We start from the raw sequence: 19,462 nt of genomic DNA, 5'->3' as shown, positions 1-19,462 counted from the left end.
CACTACATCAACCCCCCCCCCCCCCTATTGGATATGTTTTCTAGACTGGCCTCAAGAAAACTGTACATAACAAGTGGTGAGAATATGCAAATCTGCACACTGTGAAAATGATAAAAGTAATACAGAAACAATTAACTGTGTTATGAGTCCATCGTGAGAAATGTCCATATACGTCTTGTGCGTGTGTTGAAGTGTTACAAATCTAGCCGGTCGGGTGCCTTACAGCTTCTGCTGGTGTGTCTTAATGGTGGTAGTAGGGATGATGGTTTGATGTCATCAAGAGTACTGTCTGGCGTTGTGTGGCGAGGAACGTCCTGTGGACAAATGGACTTGGTCAAGTCCAGTGTGGGAAATATTGGCGTTGTAGGTCGAATCTCTAACAGATCCCGGTGGTTACGGCAAAAAAGTACTCCCGCAGACGATCTGACAATGTAGGACCGCGTCCTGCCTGATCACCGTGACTGACTCAGACTATCCGCCTTCTGGGTCCTTGATTCTGATGGCATCACCTATTGTCAGTGGCTTGAGTGGGGTCGCATGTTGATCGTAGTATAGTTTTTGTTTGGAGCATTGTGCCCGCATTTCGTCGAGAATCGGTGCGTTGCCGGGGTCTCGGAATTGCCTTGCCGGTAGGGTTGTCCGGATGTCTCTGCCGAAGAGCATTTGCGCTGACGACAGTCCTGAGCTTAATGGGGTTGCTCGGTACGAGAACAGAGCTAGGCTGATGTAGGAACGTGACTCGGCTGCCTTGCTGATGAGTCGTTTAATGATGTGGACACCTTTTTCCCCTGTTCCATTTGATTGCGGGTAGTGATTCTGTGACGTACTGTTGTCTGACCTTGACTTTTTCCTGTGTTTGTGATATTGAGCCCTTATGTCATCATTTGTGAAAGCTGTTTTGCTTGTTTGTTCTGGAGCAGATGTGAATTTGTGAGATTCTTTATCATGCCATGGCATGTTTGTAGTCTTGTCATTGTTTCGCAGTGTGCTGTGGCATTGTCCTTCACGTGCAGAGTGTACCATGCTGTACAGGTCGTTGTTTCATTGTTGTTGTTTCTGTCATTTCTGTCTTTGTTGTTTTCGTTGGCGTTCTTGTTGTTGTCGTTCTTGTTGTTCTTTGTGTCGCGCTTGTTGATTCTGTTTTCGCTGTTTTCGCTTTTATTCTTGTTCTTTTTCTTGTCGTGCTTGTTATTTCTAGGATGCTTCTCGTTGCTTTTGTCATTCTTGTTGCGCTGCATGTTGTTTTTGTTGTTGCTGTTGTTGTTCTTGTTTCTGCTGTGCTTCTTGTGGTTTTTTTGTTGTCCTTGTTGCGCTCAATGAGTGTGCCATGTGGATTATTTGAGTCATTGTCACAGTTGTCACATTGTCACAGTTATTGGTGTCAGTGTCCTTTGTGGTATCTGCTACATTGAGCGTTTCATCTTGAGAATTGTGAGAATGATCTGATGTTGCATTGCTGCTGGTGCCATCAGTCATTTGTGGTGGGTTCAATTCCTCTTCTTTTCTTACTTGGTACTCCTCTTCTAGAGTCATTTCCGATTCACTTGAATCATCATTGATTTCTAGGTGCTCCTCTTTTGGAGCCATTTCAGGTTAATTTGAAACATCTGTGATCTCTTTGTGCTCCTTTTCTGGAGTCAAAAATCTTCACGATTTCACTTTGTTGTGGGTTGTGGTGTTCCTTTTCTGGAGTCAAAATCTTCAAGATTTCTATTAACGTGGTCTCTCTGGACTCTTGGTTCTCCTTTTCTGGAGTCAAAAACTTCAGGATTTCTATTGACTCGGTCTCTCTGGACTCTTGGTGCTCCTCGTCTGGAGTCAAAATCTTCAAGATTTCAATTGATGTGGTCTGTCAGGACTCATGGGTGGCCGTCTTCTGATTATTGAGTGCTTCTGTGCAGACGAGCTGAGATACATCAGTCTCGCTGTGATCCTGCACATCCTGTATGGGAATTGTGATTTCTTCGTCACTTGTCTCACATACAGTGGGTAGACATTCCGTGTCTTCTTCTGGGGCTCAAATAAGCTTGATAGATCTTCATGGTCTTGTACATGCATGGCGTTCACTATGGAGTGATGGCTTGCTTCCATTTTTGAGTCTGTCACTGAGCTGTCTGTGGAGGCTTGCATCACTCCCTTTGTGGAGGCTTGCATCGCTCTCTCTGTGGAGGCTTGTGTCGCTCTCTTTGTGGTGTCCTTCATCGCTCTCCTGTGGAGTCCTTCATTGCTCTCTCTGTGGAGTCTGTCATCGCTCTCTCTCTGGAGTCTGTCATCGCTCTCTTTGTGGAGTCGTGCAGTGTTCTCACTGTAGAGTCGATCTGTGCTCTCTCAACTGAGTAATTCTGTGCTCTCTGTGTGGTATCGTCTTCGTCTTGGGTATTGCTGTCATCCAATGTATCGACGATCTGCCATGGCACCATGGTATCAGATTCATCTACCATGAGAAGAGTCGTATTGAGCTTTTCCACCGTGTTCCTGATGCTGTGATCAGGATCTCCGAATAACTCAGCCATGTCGGAGTAGTATTGTGTGTATTGCTCGATAGACAAATCATCGCTTTTTGTTTCGGAGTCGTGATCATTCTCTTCATGTCCAATGAACAAATCATCTTCTTGTGTGGAGGCTGGGACCCTTCATGGTGCGTGGACCACTCTCTGTTTCTTGGCGTCAGGCCGCAACATAATCCTGCATTCACGAGTCGGGATGTCATATATGCTGGGCTGAAGATTCCCCAATCCGAAGAACTCATCGTCGGGATCTTCATGGTACAACACCTCTAGTTGCGGTTCGGATTTGGTACTGGGGTAGCCATCTCCCAAGATGAAATCTTCGCCTGAGTCGTTGTCTACCAGGACCATATCATCTTCTAGGGTGGTGCTAACTGCTTGTTCCAGGGTGTTGTGAAAGTTATTTTCAACTGCTGGTGTAAGTTTGGGCATTGTTCTGTCTTTTGAGGCAAGAAAATTGGGTTTTGCAGCTTTAAATTTTTTAAAAAATTTTCGTGCATTTCCCTTTTAAGTGGGCGTGGTCCTAGTCCTCTGACATCATGACGCTCGTGAAGTCATGCATAGGACTCAATTGCCCATGCGCACACCGAGTTTCCTGTACTGTGTCCTCTTTTCGCAACTGAGCATGTGCAGCTCCTTTCTCAAGACGGCTGCCGCTCAGAACCTCCATCTTTCTCCGATTCAATCCTGCCTCTGCCTCGTGGTGAGTGTTCATGCCATTTTTACCAATTTTGTTTTCTAAATGATGATTCTGTGTTTCTGGAGACTCAAAGTATTGATTTTGTTTTTGTTCATAAGCAAGGCATTTTTGTATAGCGATGTCTAGAGTTAGATACTTATTTTGTGAAAGTTCTTCCCTCAGATTTTTATCAGATAGTCCAGAAATTAATTGATGCATTATCACAGTGTCTCTGAAAACAGCATAATCACAGCCTTGTGGTATTAACTTGACATTTGTAATAAAATCAGATATGGGCCCTCCGTTTCTCGGACATGAGTTAAATCTTTTCAGCATCTCACCAGATTTACTGTCAAAGCGTTCAGTAAATTTTTTGAGTACAGCGTCTACTTTGGTGTTGTCCTCACCTTCTCAATAATTCATGCAATTATAGATTTCTCTAGCTTCATGCCCTCCTGTTGAGAGTAGTAGGGTTATTTTCATTGCGTCAGAGGCAGTGCTTAAATCATTACCTGTGATAAATATTTGGAACACCTGTTCAAACATTTTCCAGTTATAACTTAAATTGTTTTTTCCAGCTGCCATGGAGTTCCAACAAGTTCCATCGAATCAGTTTGTCGTCGAGGATCCATTTGCTGCGAAGTCTTCCACAGTCGAATATCCGGTTTAAGTTTTTCTTCTCTTGCTGGTGTCTAGCTAGCTTTCTGAAATCACTCCTGGTATCGTATGTTATTCTCTAAGTCTGAATAAAGATTGTAGATTTCCAGTTAACACAAATACTTTATTCAATGGGTTAGTTCTGTTTTCAGAGCTTAACTAGATATAATACAGTCAAGAGGTATGACCAGTGAAGCTAAGGTAAGCTGCCTACGCTGAGCTGTCTCTGTCTGCTGCTGCTCACTAGCCCTGTGCTTCAGAAAGAGGCAGATCCTCCCTTGGGCTGGACCCTTTATACCCGTCTCTGATGCTGCCCTCTAGTGATGGTGTGGCTGTTACATCTGTCTGCAGTCCTGGTGTATGTGCAGATGTATGTACAGATGTACATATCACTACAGGCTTTGGGGAATCAGGAGGTGAGTTGCTCGCTGCAGGATTCCTAGCCTCTGACGTGTTCCTGTAGTCTTTAAATGCCTCGTCCAGTTCAGTTTCTGGTCAAGGATAACCCCCAGGATGTTGATAGTGGGAGACTCAGTGGTAGTAATGCCAAAGGGCAATGGTTAGAATATCTCTCTTATTGGAAATAGTCAATGCCTGGCACTTGTCTGCCCCAATTGGTACTTGCCACTTGACAGCCCGAGCCTGGATGTTGTCCGCATTTGCTGCATTTGGACATGGGCTGCTTCAGTATCTGAGGAGCAGAGCATGGTTCTGAACATGTGCATCATCAGCGAATATCTGCACGACTGAGGTTATGATGATCGGAAGGTCATTGATGAAGCAGCTGAAGATGGTTTGACCGAGGAAGTCCTGCAGTGATGTCCTGGAGCTAAGATTATTGTCCTCCAACTACCACAGCCATTTTCCTTTGTGACAGGTGACAGGTGAAGACAGTTAAAGAGCAAGAATGATACAAAAGACATACATAGTAAATAGCCAGAAATGGAATTTAACACGGTCAACTGAATGTGCAATAATAGATAAAATATGTCTTGCCTTACTTCCAAGTACAAATATCCCACTTGAAGCACCTCTGAATTATTTGTTGCTGTTGTACTTCTGATATCCTGCCCCTTTATTTGACTCTCTGCACTTAAAGCACCACAAAATCCTGGATTTCTTAGTTTGAATGGGTGAATGGGCCTCTGTTTAATGAGTCATCCAAAGGATGGCACATCTGACCATGCCGGACTCCCTGGTCATCGTTGTGACATGTCAGCATAATGTATTTCCTTGTGCTCGAATCCTTGATTGGGATTTACAAGGCTCAACTGAGACACGCTGAAAGTGAGACTGAAATTTTCCAAAATGCACATCTCCATGATGTGAGACATATCAAATAATGTTGAATGAAAACAAAGTAAAACTGATTCACAGGGTTTTAATTAGTAGAGGGTGAAATTCTCCACCTCGTGTCGCCGCAAACGCGAGCTACGATTGGGCGGAGAATCAGGCAACCGGCCAAAATCAAGGGGCTGGATTCTCTGTTTAGGAGACTAAGTCCCCACGCTGGCATGAAAACAGTAGTGTTTTACGGCAGGAAAACTGGCAAAGAACAGCCACCGATTCGCTGTTTTGCTGGGGGCTAGCAGGGAGGCAGCGTAGAGCTCCCAGTTCTAGCTACCAATATGGCCCTGAACATTTCCGGGTCTGTGGCTGCACATGCACATGGCGGCGGTCTGCAGCGGCCGCGATGTACTTCATGGCAGACTCCCCTTCGGTTGCTCGCGCGCCCTGGACCGCCCGCCCACAGTGCCCTCAGCCCCAAATGAAGCACCCCCTGCCCGCGGATTGGCACTCCCCCAACTGTGGCGGCGCCGGGCTGGGTCCACAGCCGCCACGCTAAGTTCATGAAGGGTAAGACCACACGAGTCCCGCGCCGTGGGAAAGTAGGCCGGTCGGGGACTGAGCATAGCGGGGTGGGACACAGGCCATGGCGCCGCCCCCGATATTGGTGTCAAAAATGATTCTCTGCCCCATCGACAAATGCGAGAATTCAGCCTGCGGTCTGTGCACGCCATCGACTTGGGCACCATGATCTGGTCCCTCGCTGGTGGCGATGATGAGGTTAGCGCCCTACATTGGCATTCAAGTGCAGTATTTGCATGCATTTAAATGTAACTAGCTGCTTGGACACAGTATGCTCCCCTCTTCTGCGATTCTCCGCTCCTCTCAGCCGGAGATCTCGCTGCGTGAATTACTACAAGTATTTACAATGGTGGACTGGGCGCCTTTGCTGTGGAGAGGGAGTGGGGAGGCTGCAGAACACACTGATAACCCGTTGAAAACTGTCAGACATGCTGCGGGATGGTTGCCCACGTTGGGGGCAGTAGTGGGTAGTGACTTTGTACCAAACCCATGGACGTGGGGCGTCCCATTCGTGATCGGGACAGCCTGGCTCAGACCGCCATTGCTGCAGTCTGTCTTTGAAATGCACTCCCTTGGTGCTACCTGCAAGCTCCTGGCTGCTCACATTGCTAAGTGCTGTCTGTGTCCTTTAAATGCTCAGAAGACCTCTGGTCATCTGGGAGCCCTTCCAGGCCACCCGTCTGGACACCCCTCATAGCCCAGCTGTATCATCAACGGCCAAGCTCAATTAGGCAATTAGGAGCCCACCACGTGTTGACATTCAGAAGCACCCCCACCGCCCCCCCCCCCCCCTCCTCCCCAACCACCCCCAACTTCCATTTCAGAGGAAGCAGGTGACCAGCAGAAACCTGCCAAACCAGAGAACACATGCAATGTGGCCGAATGAAATCTCCCTGGTTCCCTACCTCTCCCAGGCTCGAGGACTAACCAGTGATCCCCACTCCTCTGTCTCCTCCTGGTAAGACTGACAGCGCTGACTGCCTCTGCCATCAGGCAGTGTTCAGGAAGGAAGGACTGAGTCTGCGGCCAATGCTGGGGAAGAGTATGTCCCTCTCGTCCTCCCTGGCATGGAGCTGTGGGCCCACCTCAGACTCCCAACAGGAGGGGGGCAAGTCTTCCTTGAGCGATCTTGGTCGGGCCAGCAGAGTGCAGGCCCATGAGTATGTCCTGAATTGCTCTGGAAATAAAAATAATCTTTATTGTCACAAGGAGGCTTACATTAACACTGCAGTAAAGTTACTGTGAAAAGCCCCTAGTCGCCACATTTCGGTGCCTGTTCAGGTACACAGAGGGGGAATTCAGAATTCTCAGCCAGTATGGGAATTGAACCTGCCGTGCTGGCCTTGTTCTGCATCACAAACCAGATGTTGAGCCCACTGAGCTAAACCAGCTAAGGCACCCCAGTAGCACCCATAATGGGAAAATGAACCCCACACAATTCAGTCCCAGTGTCAACACTTTCTCCCAAACAGAGAATTTTGTCCAGAGTTTCATCCCTTTAACCGGATGGGAAGAGAACAGTCAATTCCGAAAAATCACTTGCCACCCATCTAGCCAAGATGTTTCTGTACAGCTACAATACTGACAATGTAGAAAATTGCCCCGGTATATCCTGAGCATAAAAAGCAGGAGTGATCCAATGTGGCCAATTACCACCCCTTCAGTCCACTCCCGATTATCAGCAAAGTGATGAAAGGGGTCACCAACAGTGCTATCAAATGGCGCTTGCTTAGCAATAAACTGCTCACTCAGAATCACTCCGCTCCTGACCTCATTACAGCCTTGGTTCAAACATGGACAAAACAGCTGGACTGGGTGAGCTGAGAGGGACTCACCTTGACGCCAAATCAGCGTTCGACCGAATGATGCAGAAAGGAGCTCTGGCCAAACTGGAGCCAGTGGGAATCGGAGGGAAATTCTCCACTGGTTTGAGTCATGCCGGGTCGGTTTGTTCAGTTGGCTGGACAGCAGGTTTGTGATGCAGAACAAGGCTAAAAGCACAGGTGCAGTTCCCATACCGGCTGAGGTTATTCACGGAGGTCCGCCATCTCAACCTTGCCCCCTGCCTGAAGTGTGGTGATCCTCAGGTTAAATCACCACCACTAAGCTGTCCCCCTCAAAGGGAAAGCAGTCTATGGTCATCTGGGACTATGGTGACTTTACCTACCTGGCTCATAGGAAGATGGTTCTGGTGGATGAAGGTCAATTGTCAGTACCAGGACATTACTGCAAGAGTTACTCAGGAGAGTGTTCTAGCCACAACCATTTTCAACTGTTCATCATTGACCTTCATTCCATCATAAGGTCAGATGTGGGAATGTTTACTGATGATTGCACATTGTTCAGTACGATGGGCGATTCCTCAGATACATAATCAGTCCACGCCCAAATGATGCAAGACCTAGACAATATCCAGGTGTGGGCTGACAAGTCGCCACACAAGTGCAAGACAATACGATCTACAAGAAGAGAGAATTGAAACCATGGTACTGACATTCAATAACACTACGATTACTGAAATCCCCACTATCAACATCAGAAACTGAACTGGGCCAGCCATATTAATATGTGGCTACAAGAGCAGTTCAGAGGCTAAGAATCCTGCAATGAATAATTCCCCTGCTAACCCCCCAAAGCCTATCCACCATCTAAAAGGCACATGTCAGGAGTATGATGAAATACTCTCCACTTGCCAGATTGAATGTAGCTCAAACATCCCTCAGGAATCTCAAAAGCATCCAGGAAAAAGCAATCCAATTGGCATCCCATCTACAAACATTCACTCCCTCCACCACCGATGAACATTGGCAGAGGTGTGTACCATCTGCAAGGTGCACTGCAGGAACTCACCAAGGCTCCTTAGGCATCATCTTCCAAACTCACAACCACTACCATCTGGAGGATACCTGAAAAAACCCACCATCTACAAGTTGCTTACCATCTGGAAGGACAGGGGCAACAGATACCTGGAAAAACCTACCATCTACAAGTTGCCCTCCAAGTCACTTACCATCCTGACTTGGAAATATATCGACGTTCCTTCACTGTCGCTGTGTCAAAATGCTGGAAGCCAACAGCACTGTGGGAGTACCGATAAATACTGGCCGAGTCACCCATGGCTGCATCCCATGAATGAATTTTTAATAATGTTAAATAAATGGAAAAAACATGACAAACACTCAAGTTTTTATTACTTAATAATTAATGACTTGGGCTGAAATATTACAAACAAATAAAGGATAACATACCTGTGTTACTAATAAAAGGCCAAGCAAATAAAATAAAAGGGAAACACCAGTTATCAGGTAAAGTCGTTTGGAACGTAGCAACTTTGGGAACTGGTCCAACAGGGTGGTTATAATCGTTTCTGATGAAAAAGTAAGTTAATTGAGGTCAGTACATTATTTATAATTTACACAGTTCTATAATCCCAGATTACTATCAATGACACTCCCTCAGTTGAAGGCTCAGTGCCTCTCCATGTTGAACATCACATGGAAGAAGTGCTAAATTGAGCAAGGCCACAGATCTTCAATGTCCATCACCAAGAGTGATTTTGTAGCAACACTAATGATTGAGCTGTCCGGGTTCTGAATGACCTATCTGCCAGACTAAGCTTGCAGAAAATGGTCAGAGAACCAGAGGGGAAAGCCTATTTGTCCTTGCCCTTGAGCCTGTTGCAATAGCATCTGTCCATGGCAGTATTGGCAGGAGAGGCAATGACACAATCCATGTGGAGACAAAACCCTTTTCACAGGGAGAACGCCTTTGAGTTGTGTGGCACTATAATCGTGCCAAATGCGTTAGGCCCAGATCTGATCCAGCAGCTCAAAACTGAACATTCATGAGGCATAATGTGACATAACCATCACATAATTGAATTTAAAAGAACCTGCTCCCTGATGCTCAGTTTGTATTCCACCAGGCCACTCAGCTCCTGATTGAATAAATGCCTTTTCACCAAACATAGACAGGAGAGCTGAATTCCAGAGGGGAGGTGAGAATGATTGCCCTTGATATCAAACATTTGACCAAGGCATGGCAGGCCTTCAGCAGCAACAGAAGTGTATTCAACCACAATCTGTAAAATCATGCTGATCACATCGCTCACTCTACCGTTCCCATCAAACTAGAAGACAAACACTGATTCAATAAGGAGTGCAGGATAGCATATCATGAGTAACACCTCTGCAGTGCAGAGGTGTTCATTGAGAAAAAGTGATCTTTTGACACTGCTTTAAATAAAATCTGAATTCAATTTCCGTATATGCTTTCTGATATAACTGCTTTATCTCTGAATAATTCTACTGTAATTCTACTAACTTTCTTGAGCTAAAGATATCTGTTTCATCCACCACCTGCTTTTGTTATTTACCAACCATCTAATCAAACATGGGTTCTGACAACTGAACCTCAACCTCCTTAACAGTACTCCTCAAGTTCTCTTCCTCCTGCCTCAACCTGCGGCATTGTAATCTTGTCACCACACAATCAGGAAACACCCCAGGATATGCTTCTTGAAAAATCTCAGTTGTTTGACTTTCCACTGGCTTTTCAACCACAGTAGGCCTCACTTCCACCTGTGATCCAGCTGTGTAATTACCCAGGATAAATTGTACCCCTGAACAAGGTAATTTTTCGATTACTCCTACCACTTCATCACATTTCACCGGACTGTCTAACCTCACCTTACATCGTGACACACGAGTCATGTCACCACTAGTTCCACATATTACCACCTTTTCTGGCGATACTCCTTCCAAACTCCATAACCCTTGGGTTGGATTCTCCGTCAATAGGATCCTTCATTTCGCTGGGAGTGCACTCATGCCCAAAAGCGTGGGGGTGCCCACAATGGGAAACCCAATTGTCCGGCTGCCGGAACGAAGGATCCCACTGCTGGTAGGGGCGCGTCCCACTGGAAAACCAGTGCGGCGGGATGTGGGATCCCATCCCTTATCTCTCAGCATTAAAGACTGACTGCTCCTGTATCCCTGAAGATGTTAATCTCCTTACCTACTCCACCTTGTACACATGAGCAAACCTTACCCTCACAAATAAAATATTGAACATGTTCTGGTCCCTGCTTACCCACAAACCTCTGAACAGGCTATACACAATGGAACAATGGGCGCGATTCTCCGACCTCACGCCGGTTCGGAGAATAACGGGCCGCGCCGGTTTTTCACGCGACGCTGGTCCGACGCGCTCCCGCTATTTTCCGAAACGAGAAACATTTTTACATCGGTTTTCCCGCGGATAAATTCGTCAAACGCCCCGATACGGCCAAACAGCCGACTATCCGTTCCCCCCCGTTATTCCCCGGCCCGGATGGGCCGAAGTCCCGACGTCGTGACGCCAGGTTATGACGCCGGCTATCGCACCTGCTTTTTAAAGTCGTCAGCCAGTCGTGCCGGCTGACGATAGGAGCGAGGAGGTGAGCGGACCGCCGGAGTCTGGGCAGACCGGGGAAGGCATCCCCGAGAAGGCAGCGAACAGTGGGGAGGGGGGGGGGGTAAGGGGCTGGGAGAGGGTGGGAGAGGGAGGGAGAGGAGATGGGAGGGGGCGAGGGAGGGTGAGGAGGGGGGGAGAGGGGAGAGGGGGGAGGGGGGAGAGGGAGGGAGAGGAGGGGGGAGAGGGGAGGGAGGGTGAGGAGGGGGGAAGGGGGAGAGGGGGGAGAGGGAGGGAGAGGGAGAGGAGGGAGGGAGAGGGAGAGAGGGAGGGAGAGGGAGAGAGGGAGAGGGGGAGAGGGGGGAGGGGGGGAGAGGGAGGAGGGGGGAGGGGGAGAGGGGGGAAGGGGAGAGGGGGGAGAGGGAGGGAGAGGGAGAGGAAGGGAGAGGGAGAGAGGGAGGGAGAGGGAGAGAGGGAGAGGGGGAGGAGGGGGGAGAGGGGGAGAGGGGGGAGAGGGAGGGTGAGGAGGGGGAGGGGGAGGGGAGGAGAGGGGGGGAGAGGGGTGGGTGAGGGGGAGAGGAGGGGGAGGGTGGAGAGAAGGGGCGGGGGAGAGGGTGGAGAGGGAGGGAGGGAGAGGGAGGGAGAGGGAGAGATGGAGAGGGAGAAAGGGAGGGAGAGGAGGGGGAGAGGGTGAGGGGGAGGGGGAGGGGAGAGGGAGGGTGAGGGGGGGGAGGGAGAGAGAGAGGAGGGGGAGGGGGAGAGGAGGGGAAGGGGGGAGAGGGGTGGAGAGGGAGGGAGAGGGAGAGAGGGAGGGAGAGGGAGAGAGGGAGAGGGAGGGAGAGGGAGAGAGGGAGGGAGAGGGAGAGAGGGAGGGAGAGGAGGGGAGGGGGGAGAGGGGGAGAGGGGTGTGAGGGGGTGAGGGGGGGAGAGGGAGAGAGGGAGGGAGGGAGTGACTCGTCCACCCCGGTTACAAAATGTCAGCCGCCCTGCCATGGCATGACGGGCACGAGGACACGGCCGCTGGTTGCCCTGTGGCTTACGGCCACAGGCCACTGACGCACCCGTGAGGAGGACATAGTTTACTGGCCGTTGGATGCAGAAAGTGACCTGGGGTTAGGCTGCCCACGTGTCAGCAGTGCGTCCAGGCCACCGGGACACACAGGTATCCCGTGGCGGCTGCCGAGTTGTCGACTAACCTCCGTCTAACATGTCCCGTTTCTCTGCCCCCACCACCCTTCTGTAGGTTAGCACAATGTATGTGAGCAGAACGGCTATGTTCAGCGCAGTGGTTGGAGCCGCTGCATTTGGCGATGCAGCAGCATCCACAGCCACAACCCGCAGTGGATGCAGGGCCAGCTGCAGCAGCAGAGGGAAGGGCCGAGGAGTTGCCAGTCGTCGAGCAGCATGGGGAGGAGGAGGAGGAGGAGGAAGAGGAGAGAGTGAGGGTGCAGCCACGGCGCCAGAGGCGACGACCAAGGCTAAGGGTGTACCGTGTCCGTGTCTCTTTCCTAACAATGACGGACATCACCTGCAGGAGGAGACTCCGGCTGAGTAGGCAGACGGTGATACATATCTGTCACCTCGTGGCGCACCTCATGCCACGTGGAATGGGAGGACATGCGATCCCGGTTGCCATCAAGCTGACGGTCGCTCTTAACTTCTATGCTACCGGCTCCTTCCAGTCTCCGAGCGGGGATGTCTCCGGGATCTCCCAGTCATCGGTCCACAAGTGTATCCGGGATGTGACCGACGCCCTCTATGCCATCGCGGACCACTACATCACCTTTCCCGAGGACCGAGCAAGTCAACATTCACGAGCTTGTGGATTTGCCAGCATGGCCGGGATACTGATGGTGCAGGGGGTCATCGATTCTGTTCACGTCCCCATGCGCCCGCCTGCAGGGGACAGGGAGGTGTTCACAAACAGGAGGGGGACATACTCCATGAATATCCAGATGGTATGCGATCCCTACATGAGGATCATGAACGTCTGCGCAAGGTTCCCAGGGAGTGTGCATGACGCCTACATTCTGGCGCAGTCGTGCATCCCTCCAATGTTAGAGGGACGGCCCCCCCGGCTGAGGGGCTGGTTGCTGGGCGACAGGGGTTATCCACTGAGGTCTTGGCTGATGACGCCTATACGGAGGCCTCAGACCAATGCGGAAACCCGATACAACGAGGCCCATGCAGCAACCAGGGGTGTGGTGGAGCGCTGCCTTGGTCTACGGAAGATGAGATTCAGGTGCCTGGACTGCTCAGGAGGGGCCCTGCAGTACCAGGCCGACAGGGTCGCTCGCATTGTTGTGGTCTGCTGTGCGCTGCACAACATCGCGATGCAGAGGGGAGATGTCCTGCTGGAGGAGGCGGCGGGAGAAGCCAGTGGCAGTGGTGCCAGCACAGAGGAGGAGGAGGAGAGGGAGGAGGAGGAGGAGGATGCTGGCGGAGTGGCGGGCGCAGCACGGAGACAGGACCCAGGTGCTGGTGATGCCCAGGAGGCTGCACGACGGACCTGGCAAGGATGGCGGGCACGCGACGCCTTGGTGGCAGCCAGATTCACGCTTTGTGCGCGACGGCCCCGCTGAACACCAAACCACCACCTGCATCGCTAGTCGTGCAGAGGGTCAACACACAACTTCCACCATCACCACCCTCCACCCGCACCCCCGCTCTGCATACACTGCTCCAGTTCTACATCACCCTGTCAGCGGGTGTGATCAGTGCCATGTGGAATGATGACAGCCCGCTCTGCGATGAGCTGAGAACTCAGAATCGTTAGACAAAGTCTCACTCATGGCAATAGCTGAACCATCCATCTCGGTGGCCGCTGAGTTCGTCACTGACACTCCATCACGTGCCCGCGTGGGCTAGCTGTGGGAGGGGGTGGGGTGGGGGGGGTGGGGGGAGGGACTGCACACCCGGCACCGAAGTTTCACTGCTCGTCAACCCCAGCGCCACTCGGTCACCATCACGATCCCTGTGGCAATGGAAAAATCACACAGTCTTACAAGTTATGTGCAACAGTGAGTTTAACAGTTAACATAGTTTACAGATGCCCTCGCCCCTACAACTAATCTGTGCCCTTCACCCGTGCCAACTTACTTTGTGTCCCTCTTCATTGCCTTACGGGCCCTACTACTACGTCTAAGTGATTCCCCAGATGATACAGCAGGAGTGGAGGGGGATTGCTGTGAATCGCCCCCTTCGACATGTCTCCCCGTCGGCACTCGTTTCCTGGGGCGACCCGGCCTTGATGGGCCAGGCTGCTCTGCGGGCGTCTCGGATGACGTGGTGCCACCCTGCTCTGCCTGCTGCCCACCCAATGCACCAGGGATGGGACGGGGGAGGCCGAGCGTCCCGGGACGTCCCGTGATCGAGTTAATGGGACGGGCACCGAAACCTCCTCCTCCCTCGGGGAGCCCGGTGGCCCCCGAGCCTCACTTTTGGACGGAGGTGCGAGCGGGGAGGTGCCCCGTCGACACCTGCCGCTCCCAGTCCTGGAGGCCTGCAACGGTTTCAACCAGGGTCCGAAGGTTCGCAGAGACGGAGTCCAGGGAGTGAGACATTCCTCCAGGGACTGTGCGACCTCAACCTGTGAGTGCGCGACGCTATCCAGCACGTGTGTCAGGCGGTTGATGCTCTCCGCAACTGACTGGTGGGACTGTACCATTTCCTGCTAGGACTGTGCCATGGCGTGCTGCGACTGGTGAGACTCGGCCAAGGCCCGCAGCGTGCCGGCAATGTCATGTTTGCTCTGGAGCATTGCTGCCTGTGAGAGGGCAGCCCTGTCCAGGGCCGAGGATGACGCATGCAAATGAAGCCCAACACCTTGCATAACCTGACCCATGGCCGAAACCGTTTCACCCATTGCCTCGACCGCGGACGCCCCCCGTGCGGTGTCGGCCTGGGTGGCTGCCATGAGCGGCACCACTCCCTGCTCCTGGATGCGGTTTGACTCCACTAACTGCGTCTGCAGCTGCTGGAAGACAGCCCTCATCCCGTCATTGTGTCCCTGGGTTTCAAAATGCATCGGCTCTGCGGGTGGGTCAAGTAAATCCAGGAACCCAGGAAACGTCTGGGAGCCAGCTGGATGCTGGGCCTGGCCTGCCCTCCGACAGTCCGGGCTCTCGGCTGCTCCGACCTCCACCTGCTGTACCTGCTCAGCTGTGTTGTGCGAACCAAACCGTGACCAGGGAGCTTCATCACTTAATTGCCCAACCGAGGTGAGTGTCTCTGGGATGGTGGATGGTATGGGAGATAGCAGTGCCGCAAGCTCGAGGTCCTCGTCCGTAAAATGTCATCGGGGTCATCGGCCCAATGATGAGCGGCCACATGGCGTTGGCGGCCCATTTCTCCCTCTCCCTCTGTCACCGTCCTCTGCGCCTCCTGCTCCACAGAATCTGTTTGGGAGGGTGGCACCCCTGACTGTGCTCCCAGCACCCTCTGGCGTGCGGCCCTGGGTGCGGTGGTGGTGGCAGGTGCTCGTTTTTGCCTGGACGCGGATGGCCCTGGTTGTTCGGCAGCACGTCCTAGGGAAGAGAATGAAACGGGGTTGTTTAGAAACGCTCGGCCGGGCATTGGACGGTCCAGTGGGCAGAGTGTAAAGGGACAGAGGATGGGGGTGGGGGGGGGGGGGGGGGGAGTGTCCAGTGGGCAGAGTGTAAAGGGACAGAGGATGGGGGTGGGTCCAGTGGGCAGAGTGTGAAGGGACAGAGGATGGGGGTGGGGGGTGGGGGGGGTGTCCAGTGGAAGAGTGTGAAGGGACAGAGGATGGGGGTGGGGGGGGGTCCAGTGGGCAGAGTGTGAAGGGACAGAGGATGGGGGGTGGGGGTTGGGGGGGGTGTCCAATGGGCAGAGTATGAAGGGACAGAGGATGGGGGGGGGGTGTCCAGTGGCCAGAGTGTGTAGGGACAGAGGATGGGGGGTGGGGGTTGGGGGGGGGGGGTGTCCAGTGGGAAGAGTGTGAAGGGACAGAGGATGGGGGTGGGGGGGGGTTCCAGTGGGCAGAGTGTGAAGGGACAGAGGATGGGGGTGGGGGGAGGGTTCCAGTGGGCAGAGTGTGAAGGGACATGGCCTGACACGGCCGCAGGGTCGCACTACGCCTCAGCTGGCGCCTGTGGAGGAAGGTGGCAGAGGCTGTCAGCGCCGTGGCCGTAACAGCCAGGACAGGCGTTCAGTGGCACAAGAAGGTCAATGACCTTGTCAGGGCAGCCAGGGTGAGTACCCCCCTAAAAACCCGATGGGCGGCACAGCCCTAGGTGCAACCGACCTGGCTGCACCCACCCATGCAGGCTGCATTGGCAGGATGGGGCATGAACCTCTGCCAACATACACACAACCACTGGTCCGCATGAATATGTCTGCCTAACACTGGTGCCCTTTATCTCTGCCACCCTCCCGCCCCCCCACAGGAGAAGGTCGCTCACAACAACCGGGAGTGTGAGAGGACCGGAGGGGGTCCACCTGAATTGCGACCACTCACCATTCATGAAGAGAGGGCCCTGGACCTTGCAGGCAAACCCGAGGACCGGGAGGTTGTGGATGGAGAGGTCGGGCACGCACCACCAAGTGAGACCCCCCCATTGTAATCCCCCCTTTCCCCATATCCCCCTTTCCCCATATCCTCCCATTCTCCCATCCCCCCTTCCCCCATATCCTTCCTTCCCCCATATCCCCCTTTCCCCATATCCCCCACTTTCCCATCCCCCCTTCACCAATTTCCGCCTTCCCCCATATCCCCCCTTCCCCCATATCCCCCTTTCCCCATATCCTCCCATTCTCCCATCCCCCCTTCCCCCATATCCACCCTTCCCCCATCCCCGTCTGCGTGTCTAACCATGCATGCTGTATTGCGTATTGCAGGACCTAACATCGACCCAACCGTACCCGCGGATGCCACCCGCCCCCAGGACGTTCCAGGGCGGCTACGAGACAGGGACACACAGGACACCGACACACAGGACACCGACACACAGGACACCGACACGCAGGATATTGACGCACACGACACCCACACACAGGGGACGGATGGACAGGAATCACCACTCCAGGGGACCCCAGACTTCGGGTCGGATGAGGAGCACGCCATTACGCCACTGCTATCTCCTACACCCCCCACTATCGCAGAGACACTCACCTCGATTGGGCACTTTAGCGATGAGGCATCTGGGACACTAACTGGTGCGCACAACACACCTGTCCTGGTAGAGCAGGTGGAGACAGAAGCAGCCGAGGGGCCAGGCAGGTGGAGGGCAGCCCGGCGCAGGCAACCATCTGCCGCCCAGACAGGTCCAGGGTTCCTGGAGTTACCACACCCACCCATAGATCCGAAGCAGTCACGGACCAAGGGACGATCGAAGGGGGTGATGGTCGGCCTGCGGCAGCTGCAGACGAAGGTGGAGGAGTCCACCCGCATGCAGGAGCAGGGAGTGGTGCCGTTCATGCGTGCCACCGAGGCCGACACCGCACACCGCACGGGTGGCATCCGCGGTGGAGGCAATGGGTGCAACGGTGTCAGACATGGGTCGCAGTATGTAAGGCCTGGGGCTTTCCGTGCAGGCGGCGTCCGTGGCCCATGAGCAAGAGCCTCAGCAGATCGCAGATCGCAGAGGCACTCAACGCAGTGGCCCAGTCTCTGCAGGCCATCGCTGAGGGCACCGGCGCCATTGCCCAGGTGCTGGCCGGCGCCACCCAGACACAGGCAGGAATGGCCAACTCCCTGAGCTCCATGGCTGCAAACTTGCAGACCTACTTTGATACCAAGGCGGGCCTCCAGGACTGGCAGCGCCAGGTGTCGGGGGGGCGTCGGATGCTCGGTCCGTTCGCATCCCCGACCCATGTAGAGGCCCGGGGACCGTCGGGCACCCTGAGGGAGGAGGAGGTGCTGGGGACCGTTCTGGGTCCCCCTGCAGGGGTGGTCCTGGGACACCGCGACACCTCGGACTCCCCCCCCGCCTTCCTCAGGACGGGCTGGAGGCTCGCCATCCTAGCTGTCCGGGCAGCAGCCAGGCCCATCTAGGCCGGGCCGCCCCAGGAAATGGCCGCCAAAGGGGTCCCCAGTCACAGGGCAGAAATCACAGGAGTCCACCTCCAGTTCCGCTGTACCATCTGGGGAACCACCTAGACGTAGTCATAAGGCCCGTTAGGTCAGAAAGTTAGACACTGAGTAAGTTGGCACGGGTGCAGGGCACAGATTCGTTCTGGGGCTAGGGCAAGTGTATGAATTGTTTACTATTAAAATCACTTTCACACCTACAGAAGCTGTCTCCGTGCTCTGTCCAATGCGTGCGGGGGGGGGGGTGGTGTGAGGTGAGTGCCAGTGTGTGCGTGAGGGTTGATAGAACGTCGGCCTCAGGTGAATGTGCCCCCCCCCCCCCCCCAACCCGGGTCCCAATGCCATCTCCCCGGGCAGACAACGGGACCGTGCGCTGCACAGTCAAGGCCACATGCAGTGATGGTCTGGGGGAGGATGGTACTGTGGCCATGAGTCAGACATTGTCTAACGGTTTCGAGCCCGGAGTTCATCGCAGAGCGGGTTGTCATCATCCTCCATGGCCTGCAATATACACGCTTCCACCAGCGACCGTGTGAGTCCTGCCCATTGTGCCGCAGGTGGATGTGCAATGGAGTGATGATGTGCATGCGGGTGGGGTGAGGATGGTTGGTGTTAGGTGGGTGGGGTAAGGGGGTTGGCAGTGGGTGGGTGCGGTGAGGGTGGTTGGTGGTTGGTGTTGGGTGGGTGGGGTGAGGGTGGTAGGCCCATCTATCCTGAATATAGCCCTCATCCTCTTCATCTGGGGAGGTCTGCGCCTCATCTTGCTGCTCCTCCCCTTCCCCCTCCTCTAGCCTGCAGCACATCGCCCCTCTGCTGGGTTATGTTGTGCAGGACGCAGCAGACCACAACGATGGGCTCGAACACGGTGGGGATTGAAGATGGCGCCAATACGAATGAGCCATGTACACTGCCCGGGTACCGGGTGCAGATGTGCAGGATCAACAACCTGCACATTCATGGAATAGGTCCCCTTCCTATTCGTGAACACAGCCCTGTTATCCACAGGTGGCCACACGGCGAGGTGCATCCCATCGATCGCCCCCTGGACCATGGACAACCTGGCCACGGCAGCGAAGCCCGCTGCCCGGGCATCCTGGCTGGCCCGGTGTACAGGGAACTGGATGTAGCGGTCCGCAATGGCATGTAGGGCATCTGTCACTGCCCGGATGCACCGATGCCTGCGAGATGCCGGATAGGTCCCCACTCGGCACTTGGAATGACCCCGTGGCTTAACCGTTCTGGGCCACCGTAACCTTCACGGCCACGGGGAGAGGGTGCCACGCGGTGCCAGGTGTGCCATCAAGTGGC

At 53.5% G+C, this 19,462-nt stretch overlaps 1 protein-coding gene across 2 annotated transcripts in view; it reads right to left on the bottom strand.

Annotated features, from left to right (window-relative positions):
* Nucleotides 1-19,462, bottom strand: part of LOC119951660 (sodium- and chloride-dependent neutral and basic amino acid transporter B(0+)-like) — a 101,870-nt gene that overhangs the window by 20,522 nt on the left and 61,886 nt on the right. For both annotated transcript variants that reach the window (XM_038774849.1, XM_038774848.1), the window contains one exon: nt 8,961-9,079. In XM_038774849.1, the coding sequence (XP_038630777.1) occupies nt 8,961-9,079 (119 nt within the window). The remainder of the gene's footprint in view (nt 1-8,960; nt 9,080-19,462) is intronic.

This window comes from Scyliorhinus canicula, chromosome 17, assembly GCF_902713615.1.
Source record: "Scyliorhinus canicula chromosome 17, sScyCan1.1, whole genome shotgun sequence".
Taxonomy (NCBI): domain Eukaryota; kingdom Metazoa; phylum Chordata; class Chondrichthyes; order Carcharhiniformes; family Scyliorhinidae; genus Scyliorhinus; species Scyliorhinus canicula.
The sequence above is the reverse complement of the archived record's forward strand: the minus strand, read 5'-3'. Positions and strand labels throughout refer to the sequence as shown.